Here is a 21,955-nt window from a genome sequence, read left to right as displayed (position 1 = left end):
TGATGCAGGTGAGAGCTAATGACTTGAGCCTCTTCCAGTTGTGGAGATTAAATGACAGATAATGTGACAACTGCCCGGCCCAGCCTGGTGCCCAATCAATGCTTCTTTTTAAGACTAGTTCATCTTCTGAAGAACCCATGGGCCAGGTAAGACCTGTACAATTGTCCCCTTTGTGAGAGGGGGTGGAGGTTAGGAAAGCCAGAGACTACATGCGCAGAGTTACAGAGCTGGTAAGGATTAGAGATGACCCAGTTCAACATGTTGTAGAAGAAGAAATAGGAGAGTGGATAGCAGCCACTGGCCTATGACCACCCAGCTTGTAGACTGTGGGCTGGAGGCAGGCCTCCCACTCCTCACTCAGTCCCACCGACTCCTGAGGTTGAGTGTGCATTTGAGCTGGACTGGATTCCAGTTATATTTATCCTCTAAATTAGACAGGGTCAGCCAACCCTTTCAGTAAGGAAAGAAAGTAAATGTTTTAGACGTTGTAGGCCTAATGTGGCCCCTATTATATATTCTTGCTTTTTTTGATTCGTTTGTTCTTTGTTTTTTACAACACCTTAAAATGTGTAAAAACATTTGTGGCTTGTAAGTTGTACGAAAAAAAGCTGAGGGCTAGATTTGGCTGGCAGGCATGGTTTGCCGCCTCCACACAAACACGTCCTGGTGCCCCAGGTGTCTGTGGAGCTTCCCTTGCTTCTTCCATCCTCTGAGGAAAGCCTGACAGTGTCTATTGTGATTTGTCTCACATGGCTGTATTCCGCACCTGTTCTAGAAGCCTGGTGGGGGCGGGCGGCCTGGGAGAGGCAGGCGGCTGCAGACGCCATGCAGGCGCTGGGCGCAGTGCTGTCCTGTCCTGTGTGCATGGAGCTGTTTACACCCGCGGTGCTGCTCCTCTCCTGCTCCCACAACTTCTGCAAACAGTGCCTGGAGCTGATCTTGATGTGCCAGAACTGCACCCACGGCAACGGACAGTTCTGCTGCCCAGTGTGTAGGAAAGTAAGAGAGGTTTGGGGCCCTTCTGTGACTGAGATAGCAGATTTCTTTCTGGTCATCACTTCTTGGATCTATTCCATAACAGAACTAGGGATAGTTGGCCTGCAAAGTGAAGACTGGCTGTCTAGAACTCACATCTCTGGTGGGTTATCAGGGGGTGGGTGGGGAGCAGGCTTAGAAGACATGGTGGGACCCAGGGCAAGAGCTACGGGAAGACATGCATTGTGGTTTAATGTTAGAGAGAAGGTTCTAACAGAACCACCAAGAGATAAAATATGCCAGTTTTCACTTATTCAGTATGTGCTGGGGTAGGGGGACATTTATCAGCACCTGCCAGGGGCCTTGTCACTGTGCCAAGACCCCAGGGATGCACAGATGAGTGAGGAGCATCCTTGCAGGAGCCAGTGGCCCTGTGTACAGTGAGAGGTCCCACAGTGGAGACACAAAAGGCTGCAGAGGAGGTGACAGCTGGGGAGAGTCTACAGAGCAGGGCAGACAAAGAGAGGATAGCAGATGCCAAGGGCCAGAAAGGGGCCTGCAGCCGAGATGCTTAGAGCTGCTTAGTAGATAAGAAGGCTTCAGTGTGAGATTGTGGGAGATATCAGGGCATTTAGGGCATCCACCAGGAGGGCAGGTTAGGACATATTGAAGTAGGTCTTACAAGTCATGCAAAAGGCTTGGCATTCTGTCCTGTAAGCAATGGGGGCCAGGAGAAATGTCTAACCTGGAAAGGGTCATATAGCATTGGCGTTGAAAGTGCACCATTGTCTACATTACGTACTCTCATGGAAACTTTTTGTACAATGACTTGTGTAGAGTCTCTCTCCCCACCTGGGACATAAGAACTGTGACTGGTGTTTCTCCAGGTCCTTTGGGTATTTGTGGAAGGAAGGAAGGAAGAAAGGAAGAAAGGAAGGAAGAGAGGAAAGAGGGAAGAAGGGAGGGAGGGAGGAAGGGAGGAAGAAAATATAAAACAAATAGATTTCAGAAAGAGGGAACTTATGTAGGAATCTCTGTCAGTAGGAACAGAGGGTGGGCCGATTGGAGAGACAGGTTCTGCCTCTCCAATGGTAACCAACTGAATATGGAGGCAGGGGTGCCAATGAGGAGGCTGTGTGTGTGTGTGTGTGTGTAGGGTTGGGGGACAGCAGTTCAAAAGCAGCAGATGCTTAGATTTATTTATGCTTTTCATTTTTCAACCTGGAATTTTCACTTATTTGTGCATTTATTTTAAAATCATATCAAAATAACACACAGACAAGGTTAAGAGGGCAAACCCTAGAAAAGAGTTTATAATGAAAAGCCACACTCTCTGCCCACCCCAGTCCCACTCCCCAGAAGCAGCCTCTTCTAACTTTTTCTAGATAGTTCTTCCCATGGTTACCTTCATACCTGAAAATACTGTGCTAATTCAGCTTGTTTCTTTCTTTACCATCAGTTGTGGCCACTACTGGCGTTCATTTCCTCTGATGGCTGAGTATTTAGACCACAGCTCCTCCCCCACCCCCAGGGGGCTTCATCATTACCTTTAGTGTCTAGAGTGTGATTTTTAAGTAACACATTTAAACCTCTGCTTCTTGTCCCAACGACTAGAGACAGCAGAACCGTCTGACCACCCACTCTGTGGGTGAGGCTGCTCTCCAGGTTCCCCCCTTCCAGGTGCAGACACGAGACCCTCACACTCTGAGAGAATTGCAAAGAGCACAGGAAGTGTGCTGGCGGCTTTTGTTGAGCTTGGATTTTGCAGAAAAGACAACTGGGTCCAAGAAGGATTTAAGTTGCCTGGCTGGGAATCAGCGGACGGAGCTAGCATATTGGTTGTTTGGCATTTATTCCCCTCTCTAGCAAATCAGCCCCTGAGGGCAGGGCCAGGTGTGTCTGTCCTGTTCACTATCACATTCCCAGCATGGTAGGTGCTTAATAAAAGTTTATTAAACAAATGGAATTTAAGGTTGTTGCCAGATGGGTGGACTGCTATGTTTACTCAGGGTGGCATATGGCCTTGTCTTTTTTCCTTGTGTTTTTAAATGTAGGTTTTATAATTATTCAGGTATGATGAGACCAAGAGATCAGGGGACGACTGCCATTGAAAAATAGTTTGTAGCTCATAGATCCCAAGAAGGGCCATGCCACATCACAGGTGGCCACATGTGGAAATCAGGGTGGGTCAGGAAACAGGGAGATGGGGGAAATGTGGACAAGAAAGACCTTTGTTGTGGTTTCTGCAGGAAGGAACGGGTGAAGTAGGGTGAGAAGACTTAGGATTGGCCAGTTTGAATAATTTCAGTGGCCTCTGGGACAGGTAGGGCTGCCCCTAGATGTCTAGTACCCAGCCCTGGATGATTAGGGCAGGGGGGTAGGGGAATAGCAAATATAAAGGAGGTGGTTGGGTGTGGACCCCAGATGTATTGGTTTGCATGTGAAAGGCATGACCCCAGGTGAATCCTTTACTGTCTCTAAGAATTGGCTAGCCAATGGGAGGGGCCATCCCAGGCCCCAGGTGCCTGGATGTAAATAAAATACATTAAATAAAAAATAAACAGTAAATAAAATACATGTTTAATACACTTCTTTAATACACTTTTAGGCATCTTCTTGAGACCCCAATCCTGCTCTCCTCCATCACCCCAGGGAGACTTAGTCCTTCCTTCTTTGTGCTCCCCTGCACATCCAACAACACAGTCCTCTGTGAGGGTCTGTCTTCTCACCGGGCTGGGCTTCTCCAGGAGACAGAGCAGGTACTAACCAAGACTCACAGGGTGAAAGAAGGCAGGTTCCTGTTTCATCTGATGGAGTTTGTGACGACCGTCTCTGCAGAGGGTGCACATACTAGCCCAGGTGAGAGGACTTTGGAGCGGGAAGAGTTATTCTGCAGGGGCGAGGAGTCTTCACAGTCATTTCCTTCTGAAAGACCAGTCAGCGCTCACTCAGGCCAGTGGCCTGTTCTCTCTTGCCGCTCGCTGCTGTTTATGTGCAGGAAGGGAGGTGTCTCATCCTTCCCCATGATGATGTCACAGTTGATGATGGGAATTTGCCACAAGCTCATGCCAGCTGTGCGTTTTAGGTCATTTATCTGAGGGGAAGGGGAACAAATGGATTGCAGAGGAACATCCTGGCTGAAAACATACTGGAGAAGTTTAAGGAAGAACTTGAGATGCTTCACACCAAGGAACACAATTAGCTTGCTCAGACATGTGAAAAGCATGGAGAAAGCGTGAATCTGGTATTCAGTTACACTTTTAGTTTTATTTTATTCTTGCTTAGCTACCCAATCTGCCAGATTACTCGGCAACGTTATGGTTGAAATTGGATATTTGCTCAAGAGTATAGTAGAGGATTACTTTCCAAATAAATGCACATACCAACGCTGACTTCATTCTTAGTGCTGGAGTCCAGGTTTGGGAGTGTGTGTGGTGTTCAGCCATGCAACCCATGGCAAGATGTAAGGGACCACAGATAGGCTCAAATAGTTACAACGAAGTTGCATTATCTTCAGATTTATGAGAATTTAGCTACCTTTGATTACCCCAGAGAGAGAGGGTGGGTTAAGATGGGACCAATGATTCTGCCATTCCTCCCGTTGGTTACACATGCCTATTTGGAGAGCTGAGTATGATTCCGATGTTTAATCTTCAGCATGAGTTTTTCACACAATACGTCATATGAACTCTTTATTGTACTCTGTATTATGCTGTACACATTGTACATTTTTACACACGTCTACAGTGTGATTTATACAAAACTATGTGGACTGTACTCTAATTCCATATTCCCTAGCTAAGGGATTTTCACGGGTAATTTGACACATGTAATCTTCCCCTTTGGTACTGACTTTAGGATGATCCCCATGTCAGATATAACTCAGATATGAATCAGATATAACACCACTTCAGCTTTCATGCTTCACTGTCGACAAAGCCCTTTCACAACCTTGAGCCCATTTGATTCTCCCAACAAACCTGGAGGGGCAGGATGAGGCAGAGCTTCCATGTTTCACAGACTGTGTAGCACCAACCACCAGGTTTAGGTTGCTTTGGTAATGGTCAGGGATGAACTAAATCGGTGATATCCTTGGAGAAGGTCAAAAGTATCGCCGAGTCTTCATAAACTGGCTCTAGCTTGAAGCTCTACAGCCAAATCCTAAAGCATAGATGTGGCTCCAAAAGAGGGCTTCGTAGCTCCGGGGGCCCCCAGCACTTCAGTGCAACATATCAAGCGTCTGTCCTCACAGGGTCGGGTTTCTCTGCAAGTCTTCACCCTCAGCCAATCTACTGGGCTGCTCCGAGCTCCACCAGACTCTGCTCTGTTCCTTCTAGCCGCCCCTCCTCCTACAAGGACGTAAGTGGCATGCTTGGGGCAGGCTAGCTCAAGCCACTAAGAGGACTCAAGAGAATAGGATGTGATTTGGTATTCCTGTTGGACTCTGGCTTTAAAAATCTGTTCCACTTATCACAGATTCTCAATGGTTCTGTCTCATCCTCAGCAGTTACCTCCCCTTCCAAAATTCCAAGACAGAGTTTTCATTCCAAGGCGTCCTTTAGCCGAGTGAAGAGGCAGAGGGGCCAGCAGGGCAGTGAGGGTCCTCCTCAATTCCTTTCATCTAAAATAGGCCCAGTTTGGGGAATTCAGTGGTGGTCCAGTGGTTAGGACTCCACGCTTCGACTGCAGGGGGCACTGGTTCTATCCCTGGTCATGGAACTAAGATCTCGCAGGCTGGGCAGCACGTTACATGCATCCTGGTATTTAATCCTCACAAGGCAGTGGCTTGGCCAGGTGGAAAAGGCTTTGCTCCTGGAGTCAGAGAGCCCTCATCTTTTTTGGGGGGTGTGCCACGCCGCTTGCAGGATCTTAGTTCCCTGACCAGGGATCAAGTCCGGGCTCCAGCAGTGAAAGTGCTGAGTCCTAACCACTAGACTGCCAGGGAATTCCCAGAAAGCCCTCGTCTTCTAATCCCAGTGCTCTCCCTTCCTAGTAGTGTGTCCTTGGGCAAGTCACCTAACAACTTTGAGCCTTCTCAGCTTTCTCGGGTATAAAATGTACACAATACTATCCAAGTCAAAAGATCATTGAGAGGAGTCTGTGTGGTACCAGATGCAGTATGTGCTTACTAAATTACAATTCAGGCATCCTAGTACTACCCTCATCTCTTTCCTCCAGGTGCCAGGGCCTCCTGTGTAACTGACTCTTGATACCTGCTTAAGAATAGATTCAGAATGTCACCAGCCTGAGGTATGGCAGGTCCTGAGTGTGTAGGGCTGGAACAAGAAGGGAAATAAGTATCATCGACTTTTCTTTTGTCAATCAGATGTGCCTAAGGGATGAAGAACCAATATGTGGAATATGCAAGCTCTTTGGGGACCACGAGTCTCACCCAGTAGCCAAGATTTCTGATGCCTATGCAGAGAGGAAAGTGAGCTTTGCTAAGGATATTCAGCTGGTACTGCAGAAATCTGAGAGCGCAGCACAGGCAGTGCAGGTATCGCTCATATGGCTCGTGTCCTTTCTCCAAGTAAACAGCAGGGCAATGTTTGGTTTCAGTTCAAATAGTTGCTGTTCTCTTGAGGGCACTAGACGGACAAAGAGGGTGTTTAAATATGAAGGGGAAATTCTCTAGAGACTGACTCTCCTTAAGTGTGTCCTGAAACGTGTGTCAAGTTTTGAAATGTGCACCTTGAGAAACGGTTGAATTCTGATTGCTTTAAGGGCCTCCAAGATGATAATTTAATGGCTATTTCACCCTCTTTTAAGATGACTAAGTAAGATGTATCCTAGCTTCTATGGCGTATTTTCCTTATTTCATGACTTTTCCCCCACAAAATATAGGTTTTAGGAATTAATCTCTGGATACATTTTTCAAGAGAACAAAATTTTAAGTCACAAACACACACACACACACACACACACACACACACACTCACACACACACACCCAAGACTAGATAGTCTTTCAGAAACAAATTCTAGTTCTAGTGGTAAGATTCCAGCTCTTGTAGAGAAGGAACATCTGCAGAATGGCGAGGGCAGAGGCCCTTAGGGACTGACCTCTGGGCCACACTAGCCACCTAACAGTTGGTATCACAGGTTGTGTTCTCTGGAAGCAGAAGCTGAGACACAGTTTGGGGTAAAAGATATCCAAGATTGACATCTGTAAGAGGAAGGAGGAAAGAATAGATGAAACAGAAGGGAAGGCAAACTATACCACAGGCCTGACAAGCAGCTCCTGATCCAGTGAGGAATCTGGAGCCAGATTTCCCCATCAGTGTACCCCACGTTGGGCTGAAATGGCCAGGCTATTATAGGTCCTCTTGCTCAGCCACCAAATGTGGGCTGCTGTGGGAAGGGCACAGCAACCCCGAAGGATCTGACAGCTGGTGGCTGGTCATACCTTGGCAAGCAGCAAGTCCTCTCTGGAAAGGGGGATCTGGGCAGAATATCTGTGTCTACCACAACTGACTTTTGTAGATCTTCTTCTAAATACCAAATATTTGCTAAAATTTCATTTATTATTTCCTTATTTGTCCAAGGCAGAGTAACAAAGTCTGAATTTACCCTCCCTTCTGGAAAAATGAGACAAAAATATATGAAACAACAGTTTTCAAGACACTGGACCTCAGGCAATAAAAGATACTAATCTCTGAGAGACAAGATATAAACAAGGTTAGCTCTACAATTGCCCCAGCTTATTGCCTTGAGAGAGTTTCAGGTCTGAGGGGCAGAAAGAGGGAACCCAAGCAAAGCCTGGCAGATTTCTTGAGTTCGGGAGATGGAGCTGAGACTCTGGGGAGGTCAAGGCATTTCAAGTGCACATGACAGAGTCTACAGAAGACAGGACTGCACAGAGAGAGAATCCAGAGATCTGGGTTAAGAGTCTCCTGTGAGTATTCAACAGACTTGAATAGATCAGCACTTGTCTGTGAGGACATTACCTCAGGCCAGGGAAGGAGCCATAGGAAAGGACTGAGGGAACAGTGCCTGGAGCTCAACCAGGATCAGAACAATGCCTGTTCCCAGGAATGAGACTGGAAAATCTCATAAATCATGAGACACTGGGATGAGAACTCAAGAAGTCTTAGTCCCAGACTGGGCACTGCTCCAGACTCACCAAACAAATAATGAAAGCAAGCACTAAAAGATCATTCTTTCCAAGTAACTTAACAGTACTTTGAAACAAATATTAAGATTCATAGGAATAAAAAAAAATCCAACATCAAGCAAGGTAAAATTCACAATGTCCGGCATCCAAAGATTACCAGGCAGGCAAAGACACAGGAAAATATGACCCATAATGAAAACAATAATAAATCAATCAAAATCAAACCAGAACTGAGACAGATGTTAGAATTAGCAGACAAATATTTATTAAAATTAGCACAATTGTGTTCTATATTTCAAAAAGTTAGAGACATGGAAGATATAAAAAAAGATTCAAATTGAATTTCTAGAGATGAAAACTACAATGTCATAAAAAATATACTGGAGCGATTAACAGCAGGTTAGACACTGAGAAGAAAAGCTTTGTGAACTTGAAGACATAGCAATAGAAACTACTCAAGGGTTTCCCTGGTGGTGTAGTGGTTGAGAATCCACCTGCCAATGCAGGGGACACAGGTTCGAGCCCTGGTCAGGGAAGATCCCACATGCTGCAGAGCAACTAAGCCCGTGCACCACAACTATTGAGCTCTAGAGCCTATGAGGCACAACTACTGAGCCCACGCATCACAACTACCGAAGCCCGCGTGCCTAGAGCCTGTGCTCCGCAACAAGAGAAGCCACCACAGTGAGAAGCCTGCGCACCACAACGAAGAGTAGCCCCTGTTCGCCGCAACTAGAGAAAGCCCATGCGCAGCAACGAAGACCCAGTGTAGCCTAAAAGAAATAAATTTATTTTAAAAAAAGGAAAAGAAACTACTCAAAATGAAACACAGAGAGGAATGAGAATTTTTAAAAAACAGAATTAGTTAGCTGTGGGGAATTCCCTGGCAGTCCAGTGGTTAGGACTCAGTGTTTTCACTGCCAAGGCCAGGTTCAATCCCTGGTCAGGGAACTAAGATCATGTAAGCCACGTGGCGTGGCCAAAAAAAAAAAAAAAAAAAAAAGAATTAGTTAACTATGGAACAACTTCAAGTGTCCCAATATATGGGTAATTTGAGTCTCTGAAGGAAATGACAGAGTGAGGAAGGGGCAGGAAAAGTATTTTAAAAAATAATGGCCAAAAATTATCCAAACTTGATGAATATTATAAACCCACATCTAAGAAATTTGACAAACACCAAGCACAATAAATATGACTAAAACTATACCAAAGCACATCATAGTCAAATTGCTGAAACCAGTGATAAAGAGAATAATATTAAGCAGCCCGAGTGGAAAAAAAGGCATGTTACATACAGAAGAACAAAAATAAAGATGACATCTGATTTCTTGCTGGAAACAATACATGCAGGGAGACAGTGGAGAAAAATCTTTAAAATATGAATTTAGGGACTTCCCTGGTGGCACAGTGGTTGAGAATCTGCCTGCCAATGCAGGGGACACGGGTTTGAGCCCTGGTCTGGGAAGATCCCACATGCCGCGGAGCAACTGGGCCCGTGAGCCACAACTACTGAGCCTGCACGTCTGGAGCCTGTGCTCTGCAACAAGAGAGGCTGCGATAGTGAGAGGCCCGCGCACCGCAATGAAGAGTGGCCCCTGCTCGCCGCAACTAGGGAAAGCCCTCACACAGAAATGAAGACCCAACACAGCCAAAAATAAATAAATAAATTTATTTTTAAAAAATATGAATTTAAAAGCATTCTGTATCTAGTGAAAATATCTTCAAAAATGAAGGCAAAATAAAAGCTGTTTCAGACATACAAAGCTGAAAGAATTCATAACCAGCAGACTCGCACTATAAGCAATGTTAAAGGGAGTCCTTCAGGCAGAAGGAAAATCTGGATCTACACAAAGAATAAAGAACACCAGAAGTGGTAATGAAAAACATAACTATGTAAGATTGTTTTCGTGTTATTTAAATCTTTCAAAAGATAACTCACTGTTTTTAAAATAATAATATATTGTGAGGTTTACAACATATAAAAGTAAAATACATGACAAGAATACCATGAAGTCTATGAGAGGCAAAATGGAAGTACACTATTATAAGGGTTTTTTTTTTTTTTTTGGCTGCATTGGGTCTTTATTGCTGTGTGCGGGCTTTCTCTAGTTGCGGCGAGCGGGGGCCACTCTTCATTGCGGTGCGCAGGCTTACTCATTGCGGTGGCTTCTCGTGTTGCAGAGCACGGGCTCTAGGTGCACAGACATCAGTAGTTGTGGCTTGTGGGCTCTAGAGCACAGGCTCAGTAGGTGTGGCGCACGGGATTAGTTGATCTGCAGCATGTGGGATCTATCTGAAACAGGGCTCGAACCCGTGTCCCCTGCACTGGCAGGCAGATTCTTAACCACTGTGCCACCAGGGAAGCCCCTATTATAAGGGTTTTATACTATATGTGAAGTGGCATAACATTACTTGAAGTTAGACTGTGATAACTTAAAGATGTGTGCTATAAAGCCCTCAAACAACCACTAAAATAATAACTATAGTTACTAAGCTAGCAACAGAGATAAAATGTGATTATAAAAGATACACAATCTTAAAGAAGGTAGAAAAAGAGGAGGAAGGGAACAAAAAGCAGATTGGGCAAATATAAATAGCAAGATGATAAAACTCAAATCTAGCCATAGCAATAATCACATTAAATGAAAATGGTCTAAACACTCCAATTAAGAAGGCTTTTGTCAGAATGAAACTAAATCAAGACCCAACTCTATGCTGCCTATGATAAATGCACTTTAAGTATAAAGACACAAATAGGTTAAAAGTAAAAGAATGGAAAGAGACATGTCATGCTAACATAAATCCAAAGAAGCTAGAGTGGCTCTGTTAACCTCAGGCAAAGGAGATTTCACTCCAACAGTATTACCAAGGGGAAAGAAGTTCATTTCATTTTGATAAAGGGATCAGTTAATCAAGAGAATAATAACAGTCTGAAATGTTTATGCATTTAATAAGGAGGCTTCAAAACATATAAAGCAAAAACTGATAGAACTACCAGGAGAAATAGACAAATCTGTAATTTTCAATACCATTCTCTCAATAATTGATAGAACAAGTAGGCAGGAATTCAGCAATAAATAGTAGTCTTGAACATTATTAATCAGACCTGACTGACATTTATGGAACATTCTACCCAACGACAGCAGAACACATTCTTAAGTGCACACAGCTCACCAAGCTAGACCACAAAACAAGTCTTAATAAATTTAAAAGGATTCAGGGACTTCCCTGGCTGTCCAGTGGTTTGGACTCCGTGCTTCCATTGCAGGCAGCATGGGTTCAAGCCCTGATTGAGGAACTAAGATCCCTCACGCCATGCAGCGTGACCAGAAAAATAAATAAGTTAAAAAAAAAAAAGGATTCAAATCATACAAAGTATGGGTTCTGACCACAGTGGATTAAATTAGAAATCAATAACATAAAGATTTTGGGAAACTCTCCAATTATTTGGAAACTAAGAAGCATATTCTAAATAACTCATAGATCAAAGAAGAAACAAAAAGGGAAATTAGAAGGTATTTTGCACTGGATGAAAATGAAAACAAAACATATCAGAATTATGGGGTGCCACTAAAGCAGCACTCAGTGGGAAATTTTAATTAGAAAAGAATAAAGATTTGAAATTACTGACCTCACCTTCCACCTTTAAAAAGTGCAAAAAATAAGAGCAAAGTAACCCAAGTAAGCAGAATAAAGGAAATAATAAAGACAAAAGCAGAAAATAATGAGATAGAAAACAAAAAACAATACAGAAAAATCAATAAAACTAAAAACTAGTTCTTTGAGAAGATCATTTGAATTAAACTTCTCACCAGACTTCTCAAGGAAAGAGAGAGAGAGGGAGAGAGAGGGAGAGAGGGAAAAAGGGAGAAAGGGGAGTGGGGAGAGGAGAGAGAGAGAGAGAACACAATTTACCAAAACCAGGAATGAGAGAGGTAACATCACTACAAATGCTATAGATATTTAAAAGATAATATAATAAAGAGTCAGACTCCATGTTTGATGTTTGACTGCTCACAGCTTTTAAGTCTCCATTTTCCCTCCTTGCCTTCTGTTCCACATCCAGAAAAGCTGAAAAGCAAGCCTAGGTGCTCCCTTCTTTGGCACCTGCGGGAGTTTAAACCACGTAAGCCCAGCCTGGCTGTGGGAACCTTCAACACCTCATAACCACCATAAAAACTCCAAACCAATCTAATCTGCGTTCCTTGCTCTCTCAAGCCATTTTCAGACCTGGTTGGAAGCTGCCCTGTTCTCCTCCAGAAAGCCTCATTATGTGAGTAATAGCCCCTTTTCATCACCTCTTGGTTTGTGTGGTGTCATCAGTCTTTCTGTTTCTGAGGAGTGGCTCCAACAGATAATAAGGGACTATTGTGAAAAAGTGTATGCCATTAAATTTGACACTTAGATTAAATTGTGAAAGACACAAACTATCAAAGTTCTTCCAGAAGAAATAAGTTACAAGAATAGCCATTTTCTATTAAAGAAGTTAAATTTCTCGTTAAAAACTTTCCTACAGTAAAAACGCTAAGCCTGAATAGGTTCAGTGATGAATTTTACCAAACATTTAAGGAACCAATACCAAATATACACAAACTTCCAGAAAATTGAAGAAATGGGAATTTGTCCCAACTCATTCTATAGGACCAGGATTACCCTGAAACCAAAACCAGGCAAAGAAAATTACAATATCCCTTATGAACATTGATACAAGAATCTTTTTAAAATTTTGCAAATCAAATCCAAAAATATATGAAAAGACTAATACATCATAACAAAAAGGGGCTTATTCCCAGAATACACAGTTGGTTTAACATTCAAAAAACAATCAATATAATTTACTATAATAACAGAAGAAAAATGAAAAATCATATGATCTCAATAGACAGAGAAAAAAATTTAACATCAATTTTATAAAACTCACCAATCTAGTAATATCTCAGATCCTCTGGTTTTCAGACACTCACTGGGTGTCCAAAAACTTAATTCAATTCTGACACTATCTCTAGTTAGTGCAGACCCTGCAGGTTAAGGGCTGTCCCACTTCAGACACCAGTCACAAGTCTGAAGTTGCCACATGTACTTCTGACTCACTGGTTATAAACTGGGGGGCTCCTAAAACCCCCTCCTCAGGTTTGATAATTCACTAGAATGACCCAAAGACCTCAGGAAAACACTTTACTATGTCCACCTCTTTATTATAAGGATACAACTCAGGATTGCCAAATGGAAAAGATGCACAGGACAAGGTAAGGGCTGGGGGGTGGTTAGAGGGGTAGCTTCCATGATATCTCTGGGTGCCCCATCTTCCCAGAATATCAATGTGTTTACCAACCTGGAAGTCCCCCGAACCTTTTTTAAAGGTTTTTTGTTTGGTTAGTTAGTTGTTGTTTTTTTTAAATTGAGGTTCCATTATTTAGGGCATGATTGATCAAATCATTGGCCATTGGCGATTGAACTCAATCTCCAGTCCCTCTCCTCTCCCCAGAGGCTGAGGATGGGGCTGAAATTTCCAAACGTCTAATCAAGGTTTAGTCTTTCTGGCAACTAGGCCCCATCCTGAAACTATCTGGGGACCCACCAAGAGTCACCTAACTAGCATAATCTCAGATATGTTTGAAAGGGGTTTATTGTGAATTATAAGAACTGCTCCTATCACTCAGGAAATTCCAAGAGTTTTAGGAGCTCTGTACCAGGAACCAGGGACAAAGACCATATATTTCCCATTATACCACAGAATAGAACATAATAAAAGGCATCTATGAAAACCTACAACCAATATCATGCTTAATCCTGAAACACTGAATGTTTTCCCTCCAAGATCAGGAACACCGAGAAATGTCTTTCTCATCACTGCTATTTGAAAGAGCAGATTATGGAGGTTCTAACCAGTGCAGTTAGGCAAGAGAAACTAATATAAAAGCATCCAGATAGGAAAGGAAGAACAAAACTGTGTTTATTCATAGATGATATCACTGTCTCTATAAAAATTCTGATGAGCTTTACAAGCTACCAGAACTAATAAATGAGTTTAGCAATGTTGCAAGATATGAGATCAATATACAAAAATCAATTGTTTTTCCTAAATATTAGCAACAAACCACTGATAATTTTTAAAATTTAAATATCACTTACAATTGCAACAGAGATTTAAAATGCTTTGTGGATATCTAAATCTTACCAGAGATGTGTGATATCTGTACCTGGACAACTATTAAATATTGCTGAGAGAAATTAAGAGGATCTAAATAAATGGAGGAATATATACTATTCATGCATGGGAAGACTCATCGTGGTTGAGATGTCAGTTCTCCCCAAGTATTTCTATAGATTTATTGCAATCACAATTAACATCCCAGCAGGCTTTTTTTTTGTTTTTTAATTGACTAGGTGATCCTAAAGCTCATGTGGAAAGGGAAGGGTTAGGGTTAGGGTTTGAAAACAAAGTTAACACTACCTGAATTCAAGAATTGTTCTAAATCTTTGTTAATCAAAGGAGCATGGCAGTGGCCTAAAGATAGACACATAAAACAGTGGAACAGAAATAAACCCATACACATAGATACCTGACTTTTGACAAAGCTGCAAAGGCAATGCAGTGGAGAAAGAATAGCCTCTTCAACAAATGGTGCTGGAACAATTGAAAATCCATATGTGGCAACAACAACAACAAAAGGCAGAAAGGAAGGAAGGAAAAGAAAAAGAAAGAAAACTGCATCCATCCCTCACAACATGTGCAAAAATTAACCCTACATAGATAGTAGACCTATATATAACACCTAAAACTATACAATCTGTAGAAGAAAACATAGGAGAAAAAGAATCTTTGTAAATACATATCTGATAAAAGATAAAGAATAAAGAATTCTCAAAACTCAACAATAAGAAAACAACTCAATAAAAATAGGCAAAGTATCTGCACAAACTCTTCACAGATGAGCTATACAGATGGCAAACAGCACATGAAAAGATTCTCAGCACCACTAGTCATTAGGGAAATGCAAATGAAAACCACAATGAGATACCACTACACACCTATTAGAAATGTTAGACCATATCAAGTGTTGGTGAGGATGTGGAGGAACCGGAAATCTCATACACTGCTGCTGAGAAGGTAAATGGTACAAACAGTTTGGAGAACAGTTTAGTAATTTTTCAAAAAGTTAAATAAATGATCCATTCACTCCACCTAGGTTTCAAATCCCAAGAGAAAAGAAAATATATATGCATACAAAAACTTGTACACAAATGTTCATAGCAGCTACAGTTGTAATAGACAACAACTGGAAACGACCCAAATGTCCAGATCAAAGGATGAACACATTGATACACACAATAATCCATGAATGAATCTGAAAATTGCTGTGTTAAAGAGGCCAAACCCTCTCCCCCAAAAAGAGTAGGATTCCATTTATATAAGATTCTAGAAAAATGCGAACTAATAGACATTTACAGAAAGAACGTCAGTGATTGCGTGGGTAGGGGAGGTCAAGGATGGTCGCGAGGGAGGAAATTACAAAGGGACACAAGGAAACTTTTGGGGGTGATGGATAAGTTCACTATCTTGAAAGTTATCAAATTGTATACTTTTACCCATGTCAATAATGTTCAATAAAGCTGTTTTAAGAACTTAAAGGATGTTTTGAAAAATTGGGTTTATTGAAAGCTAGTAAGCATATGGCAGTATCAGTAAAGAAAGCATACACTTTTCTCATTCTTTCATTCTTTCGGGTGCCATTTGGGTGCTAGACACCAGGTGTCAAACGGTGAGCAGGACAGAGGCTCTGTGCAATGAATTTATGCCCCTGCTGCTCACAGATGCTTTGGTTTGACCAGTAGATTTGTCAGTCATTAGTATCTAGGTTCTGTCAAAGGAAAAGGATTGAGTTACGCTGAAGTTCAATGGTGGTGAAGAACGAACACAAATAGTTTTGTGAGATACCCCCATGGTAGATGCTGAGTGGGAAGGCTCTGCTACAGGACACCCTCCTGATCTCACTCCTATGTTCACTTGACAAAGACACCTCACCATGGATTGGAGAATCCAAGTGTATTTTAAATGATATTCAGAGTTAAGCAAACTTGTTCTTTTGTGAACTTTGTGGGACTTGCTGTCCCTTTACAAAAAATAATTTTACTGCATCACCTATTCCTTTTTATCAAGACAAAAATTCAAATGACTCATTCAACCTAATGAATAAGGTGTTGAAATCTGTTATTGATTTATTTGTTTAGTACTTGTGGCTCTGTTCTCTAAATAAAGCCTAAAATACTTATCAGAAAATACATAATTTTCCATTTATCTATCAGAAAATAGATCACTTTACAAGTGTAAAACAATCCACAGTTTGTAGCATTTTAATATTCCCTGTATGTTACGGAAGTATAAAGTTTCTTGGAAGCTAAAGAACAACCAAACTAATGTTCAAAACTCAAAGGAAATACAAAGAAATATTTAAAATTTTAAAAGACCCAAGTGGGTGAAGGATACAAATGAGATCATTGGCCTGCTCTTTATTCATTTCTTTCTCTCTTGCCTGAGCCAACATCTCAGAAAACATTTGTTTCCATGGCCAGTAACACTTTCTTGATTGGAGTAAATTGAAATGGCCACTTGACCTCTGGGACCCCAGCCTTTCCTGGCTGTCCCCAGTTCTGCCACTAACTCCTGCTCAATGTTTTTCCACCTCTCTCAGAGATTCTTCTCCAGCCCAGACGTCTGTCCTGAGCTCCAGGCCCACACTTACAATCCATTCCACCTCCCCAATTCGCCTACCTCTCCCATCTCTCCTGCCCACTCTCATCACCATTTGTCTGGACTCTCTAGTGGTTCTCACATGGGCTCCTTGTGCCCACTCTGTCCCCACTAGTAGCCAGAATCATCCTTCAACATTTTAGATCAGGCATTCTTTTGTTCAAAATCCCCAGCTGGTGAGGGGTGCATTATACTGTGAATAAATCCATTGCCTGGCCCCACCTGCCTCTCCGCCCTGCTTGATCCCACTCTGAGTCAGGCTCCTGACTGCTCCTCAGACATCCTTGTTTCCATCTCAAGCTTTGTCCTCATGGCCCTTCTGCCTGGAAAAATCTTTCCCTCAGATATGACCATTGTTTGACCATCATCCAGAGTTCGGATATCTCCAAGATGTCTTCCCAACCACCCAAAATCGAGAGCCACCTCCTCCCTCAGCCCTCTGCCCTACCCCTGATCCTGCTCTATCTTCCTTATCTTTCCTCAGAGCACTTGTCAGTACCATGAGATTCCATTGTATATTTATTATGTCTGTTTTTGTTGCCCTTGAGACTAGTCTAAGGGGTCAAACAACACACCTAAACACATACTAGGCAGGCAACTCATGATGATGAAGGATGGCAGGCAAATCTATTTACCAGCTAAACTGGCAATTTAAAAACATGGTTTTGGGAATGGTGATTCATGATGAATCTTCAGCTGGTGGAGAGTCACATTATTTCAAAGTTCGCTCATAATGTTAGAATGTTTTTGTATTGTGCTATTGCGAACCATGGTGATGTATATGAGACCTGTAGAAGCATATAGAATGGAAGAACCTCTCCATTCTATGGAAGATCAGTTTGTTAAGTGCCTACTGTGTGCTGCTCCGGTGCTAGGCACTATATATCCATCATCTCATTTAGTTCTCTTCAGCACCCATGATCCCCTTTTCACAAGATATGAGATCTAAGGTACAGAACTATTCAGCTGTAAGAGCCAAAATTACACCTAGGGTTGGCCTGACCTCACCATCTGAGTGCTTTCCCCTACACTTTGTGCCTCCCCTGAGGGAAGACCTGATCACAAAGGTGATGCAGAGCTGAGGTTGACAGGATGAGCTGGAGGACAGGCCTGCCAGACAGGGAAAGGGCACTGTAGGTCATGGAGAGTCCAGAGTGAGACATCTTGACTTTTTCTAACAATATCACAATGGGTGGGTTTGTGATTTCATTCCCCTAAAAGTTATTCAGGTAACTCCTTCCATTTGGGTATTCTTTTAGTAAGGGTCTACATTTGATTGTAATAGAAACTCATAAGCAATGGCTCTTTAAAAAATAAGGGGTTCTGTTTTATTTTTACTTAATGAAATGCCCACAGGTAGGGAGTCAAGGCCACCAGCTTGGTGACCCCATGATGTTCCGCCCTCTTCTCTCAGCCCTGCAGTGTGTGCTGTTGTCAGCGCAAGGTCGTGAGGAGCCTGCTCCATGTGGGCATTGACCCCGGGTTCCATCAGGAGAAAGGGGAAGGGTCAAGTCTTGTCTCAGAGGCATCTGCCCACTTTCAGGCAGCTTTCCCAGAAGCTGCACCCAACAACTCAGACTTCTGCTTCTGTTGCACACTTGGTCACCCCTAACTACAAGGGAAGCAGGAAATGAGTAAGTATTTTTAGCTGCCCACACATTCTGGCTGGAAGAATCAGCGTTCTTTGGTAGGAAAGAGTTGAAAAGTTGGTACTGGGCAGGCAGCCAGAAGTGTCCACCACCCGTAAGGAGTTCCTGGTTCAGGGAGGAGAGGAGGCAACGCCACGAACCAGGTGCCCAGGCCTGGACTCTGGGGGTCTTTCCTAAGAAATGTTCACGCTGCCTCCACAGGACACGAAGAAGTTCATCTGGGAACTCTCCACCAGTGCCGCGGACACACTGGCCATGATCGCCACCATTGGAGACAGCCTGCTCAGGGGCATCAAATGCCGGATTGCCACCTTGAAAAGGCAGCTGGAGAGCGAGCACTCCTCCAAGTTGGAGAAGTTACAGCTGGTTGCCCGGGAACTTGAAGCCCCCCAACAGCTTTACCAGCAGATGAAGATGCTCCTGCAGCATCATGCTAATGCAGTACAATTTCTCCACGAGCATAAAAGGCTCAAGAGGGAGATGGTGAGACTCATGGAGGGCAGCACGTCTCCCCAGATCCCCATCAAGGACACTATTTCCATCAGGCGCTATTTTCAAGAACTCATTAGAGGAATAGACATCACTGCCTTTGTCCCCCCTGAGACTGACCAAGTGCTGGCCAGCGCAGCTGGGCTCCGAGAGGCCTGGCAGGCAGGCTGTGCCACGCAGGGCCGTCTGTCCCAACAAGTGCTTGAGGATACTTTGTGCAAGGCAGCGTCGGGCTCAGTGCCAAAACCAAATGAGGAGGCAAAGCTTCCTGGGAACCCATCTCATTCTTCCTCTCCTTCTTCCACTAGCATGTCCTTGGCACAGGGAAGTGAGGTTGGGTCTAGGGAATCAACCGTATACGTAGTATTTGGGTCTCAAAATGTCAGCAACTTTTATCATTTTGGCTGTAACGCGAAGGTTGCTAGATTTTGCTTCTTGAAAAAAAAACAAGATTCTACATGGTGGTTTCTCTTAATTTGGGGTCTTCTGTTGCTAGTTGATCAGCCAAAGCTTTTTCTTTTCTTTATTTTTTTTAATGGAAACCTGCTTTAAAAGCTAGTTGCTTGAAGCTCACGTAGGAGGCTTTGAATCCTGGGGGCCGCTGGCTTGGCTGTCAGGGTGGGTGGTGCAGGAGGTGAGCTCTTGGCACAACTGAACAGACGGCTTTGTGCTCTGATGACTTACGGTGCACTTTTAGCTCAGTTGAGCCTTAGATAGTAGAAAGCGCAATAGCAATGATTCCCCAGAAGTGAACCCTATGGCTAGCTCTGGACTGTGGCTTTTGTTCCTTTCCCATCACAATAACTACAATTTGTTGAGTGCTTAGGATACAAACACTACTAGGCATTGTTATGTTAATGAGCTAATTCCATTCTCAGAATAACTGAAAGAGATGAGAGTTATCACCTCCACTTTACAGGAGGAACCTCAGGGTCAGAGAATTTAAGTAAAGAGCCCAAGATGACACAGTCATTGAGAGGGTGGATCGTAATGCAAAATCAGACTCCTCCTGGTGAAGGCCTAGCTTCTTCCAACCTACCCCAGAGTCTCTGAAGGCGGTACTGATCTAGATATATCTCCTTAAAGAACACTGCTACCATTCTTCAGGAAGGAGCTCACTCAATTCTAGCTGACCAGTTTTTGGTAAACATCTACCATAAAATTCACTGTTTATGGAATCCTTAGTAGCACCTGTTATGCACAAACATTGCGTTTAATGCTTCACATAAATGACATTGTTGGAACCCACTCCACCTTAAAGTAAGCTGTAGAGTCCCCGTTATACAGATGAAGAAACTGAGAAAGGTATCAGCGATTTGTCCAAAATTGCAGCGGCCAGAAATGTATCATTCTCAAGCCCATTCTCCTTCCTTCTAACTCACTGTTAGTCGTGACTGTGCACTGGGGAAAGGGTGGAGTAGCCTCAGGGATGATAGGACCTAGACTCAGTTGCTGTCAGGATCCTGCTGCCCACCGCCCGCCCCCCCACCTTTGTCTCTGCTTCTCAATGCTGGCTTTGCTTCTTTCCTGTAGAATGACCCCCTTCTCTCCTGTCATCACAGCTTGGGGGCTGGACTAAGGGGTTCTCTTCTCCCAGTGCCTGTTTAAGACATCCTCAAGGAAAGGACTCTGCTTGGCCTAGACCAAAATCCCATGGTCCAAGTGGGGCAGGAACAGTACCCCTGAGCAGAGGCAGTGAGGACACAAACACAGATGACCACGGGAGCCAGGCTTGTAATAAAATTGAAGAAGGCGAGAGGTGGGAGGAAGGTGGGGGCTGTGACAAATAGCAGAGCCCATGCTGGGCATAAAGAAAACATTGTCCTTTTGGAATGTAAGCTGAGTGTTCCAGATTTTTTAAGAAAAGCAAGAAATCCAGACTTTTTAACGTTAAATATCTTGATTCTTTTGAATGCTCTCAGTTAATTAAAAATAGATTTAAAACATTGCATGGGCATCACAAAGCACTTCTGTGAACCAGATGTGACCCCCAGGCCATCACCAGTTTGCAAGCTCTGGCAGAGGTGGACAGTGTAATAACAGCCCACTTCACCCCAGGGGTGCTGGGGTGTTTGCCAAACCTGGGGCCTCCCTCATTCTGCTGTGACTCCTTAGGCAGCAGCACTTCCTGGCACTTACACAGGAAAGCAGGAGGCCCCTGGACTCACGGGCAGTCAGAGTGGGTGAGATCTGGGGAGGCACTGGCCAGACATCAACTTCCAAGATCAATGCGCTCCTCGTGCTCCGAGCTAAAACCTGGGCGCACTGAGGCAGGGCCCCAGGATTAAGGGGAAGATTAAAGATAAGGGTGTCTGCTGTGTAAAGCAGGGAGACCAAAAGGCAAATTGATTATCTGGACCCAGCGTGCTGAGTGAGGGGCCAGTGGGAGCAGCTGCACCAAGAGCCCCAGTCTCACCTGGGGAGGGAGTGATGGAGGGCACGGTCAGAGGGAGTTGAAGGAGTGTGTTTGCTTTGCTTGAGTAGTTTTTGTTGCAGGTAAACAAAGGTGATGGGAGGGTTCTGTCCTGGGGCCTCAGGGACCCTGGGCCTCTGGTCCTTTGGGGCTTGGCTACTTCGGGAAACCCAGCCAAGGAAGTCTGTGGGTCTTCTTAGGTCCCTGAACCGCCTCCTCTTCCTGGCCCAGCTGGCTGTGCTCCCTCTGCTTTCCACGCTGTCTGCTGGTCGAGGCCCTCACTACCTGGACTCCTGCTGCAGGAGTTCTTATCCTCTGAGCTCAGCCTCCACTGTGAACTGCCCTATTGTCTTTGCTTTTAATTCTACACTTCAAGAGATATTAGAGCACCTACTATGTGCACAGGGCCCTGTTCTAGAGATGGGGACACAGCTGTGACTATTCAGACAGGTTCTTGCTCTCTTGGAGGGAGAACAAGAAAACAAGCAAGGTGGGTTCAGAGAGTGTTAAAATGCTGAAGGTGCTATAAAAATAGAGTGGTGAAATAGTGATGGTGGGGAGTTA

At 43.7% G+C, this 21,955-nt stretch overlaps 1 protein-coding gene across 1 annotated transcript in view; it reads left to right on the top strand.

The window, feature by feature from the left end:
* Window positions 1–825: 825 nt before the first annotated feature.
* Window positions 826–21,955, top strand: part of LOC137228374 (tripartite motif-containing protein 54-like) — a 51,033-nt gene continuing 29,903 nt past the window's right edge. Inside the window, exons 1-3 of the mRNA XM_067745485.1 lie at window positions 826–999; window positions 6,302–6,472; window positions 18,691–19,236. Coding sequence (XP_067601586.1) covers window positions 826–999; window positions 6,302–6,472; window positions 18,691–19,236 — 891 coding nt within the window. The remainder of the gene's footprint in view (window positions 1,000–6,301; window positions 6,473–18,690; window positions 19,237–21,955) is intronic.

This window comes from Pseudorca crassidens, chromosome 7 (assembly GCF_039906515.1).
Source record: "Pseudorca crassidens isolate mPseCra1 chromosome 7, mPseCra1.hap1, whole genome shotgun sequence".
In the NCBI taxonomy this organism is placed as follows: domain Eukaryota; kingdom Metazoa; phylum Chordata; class Mammalia; order Artiodactyla; family Delphinidae; genus Pseudorca; species Pseudorca crassidens.
This window is presented reverse-complemented; position numbering and strand designations above follow the sequence as displayed.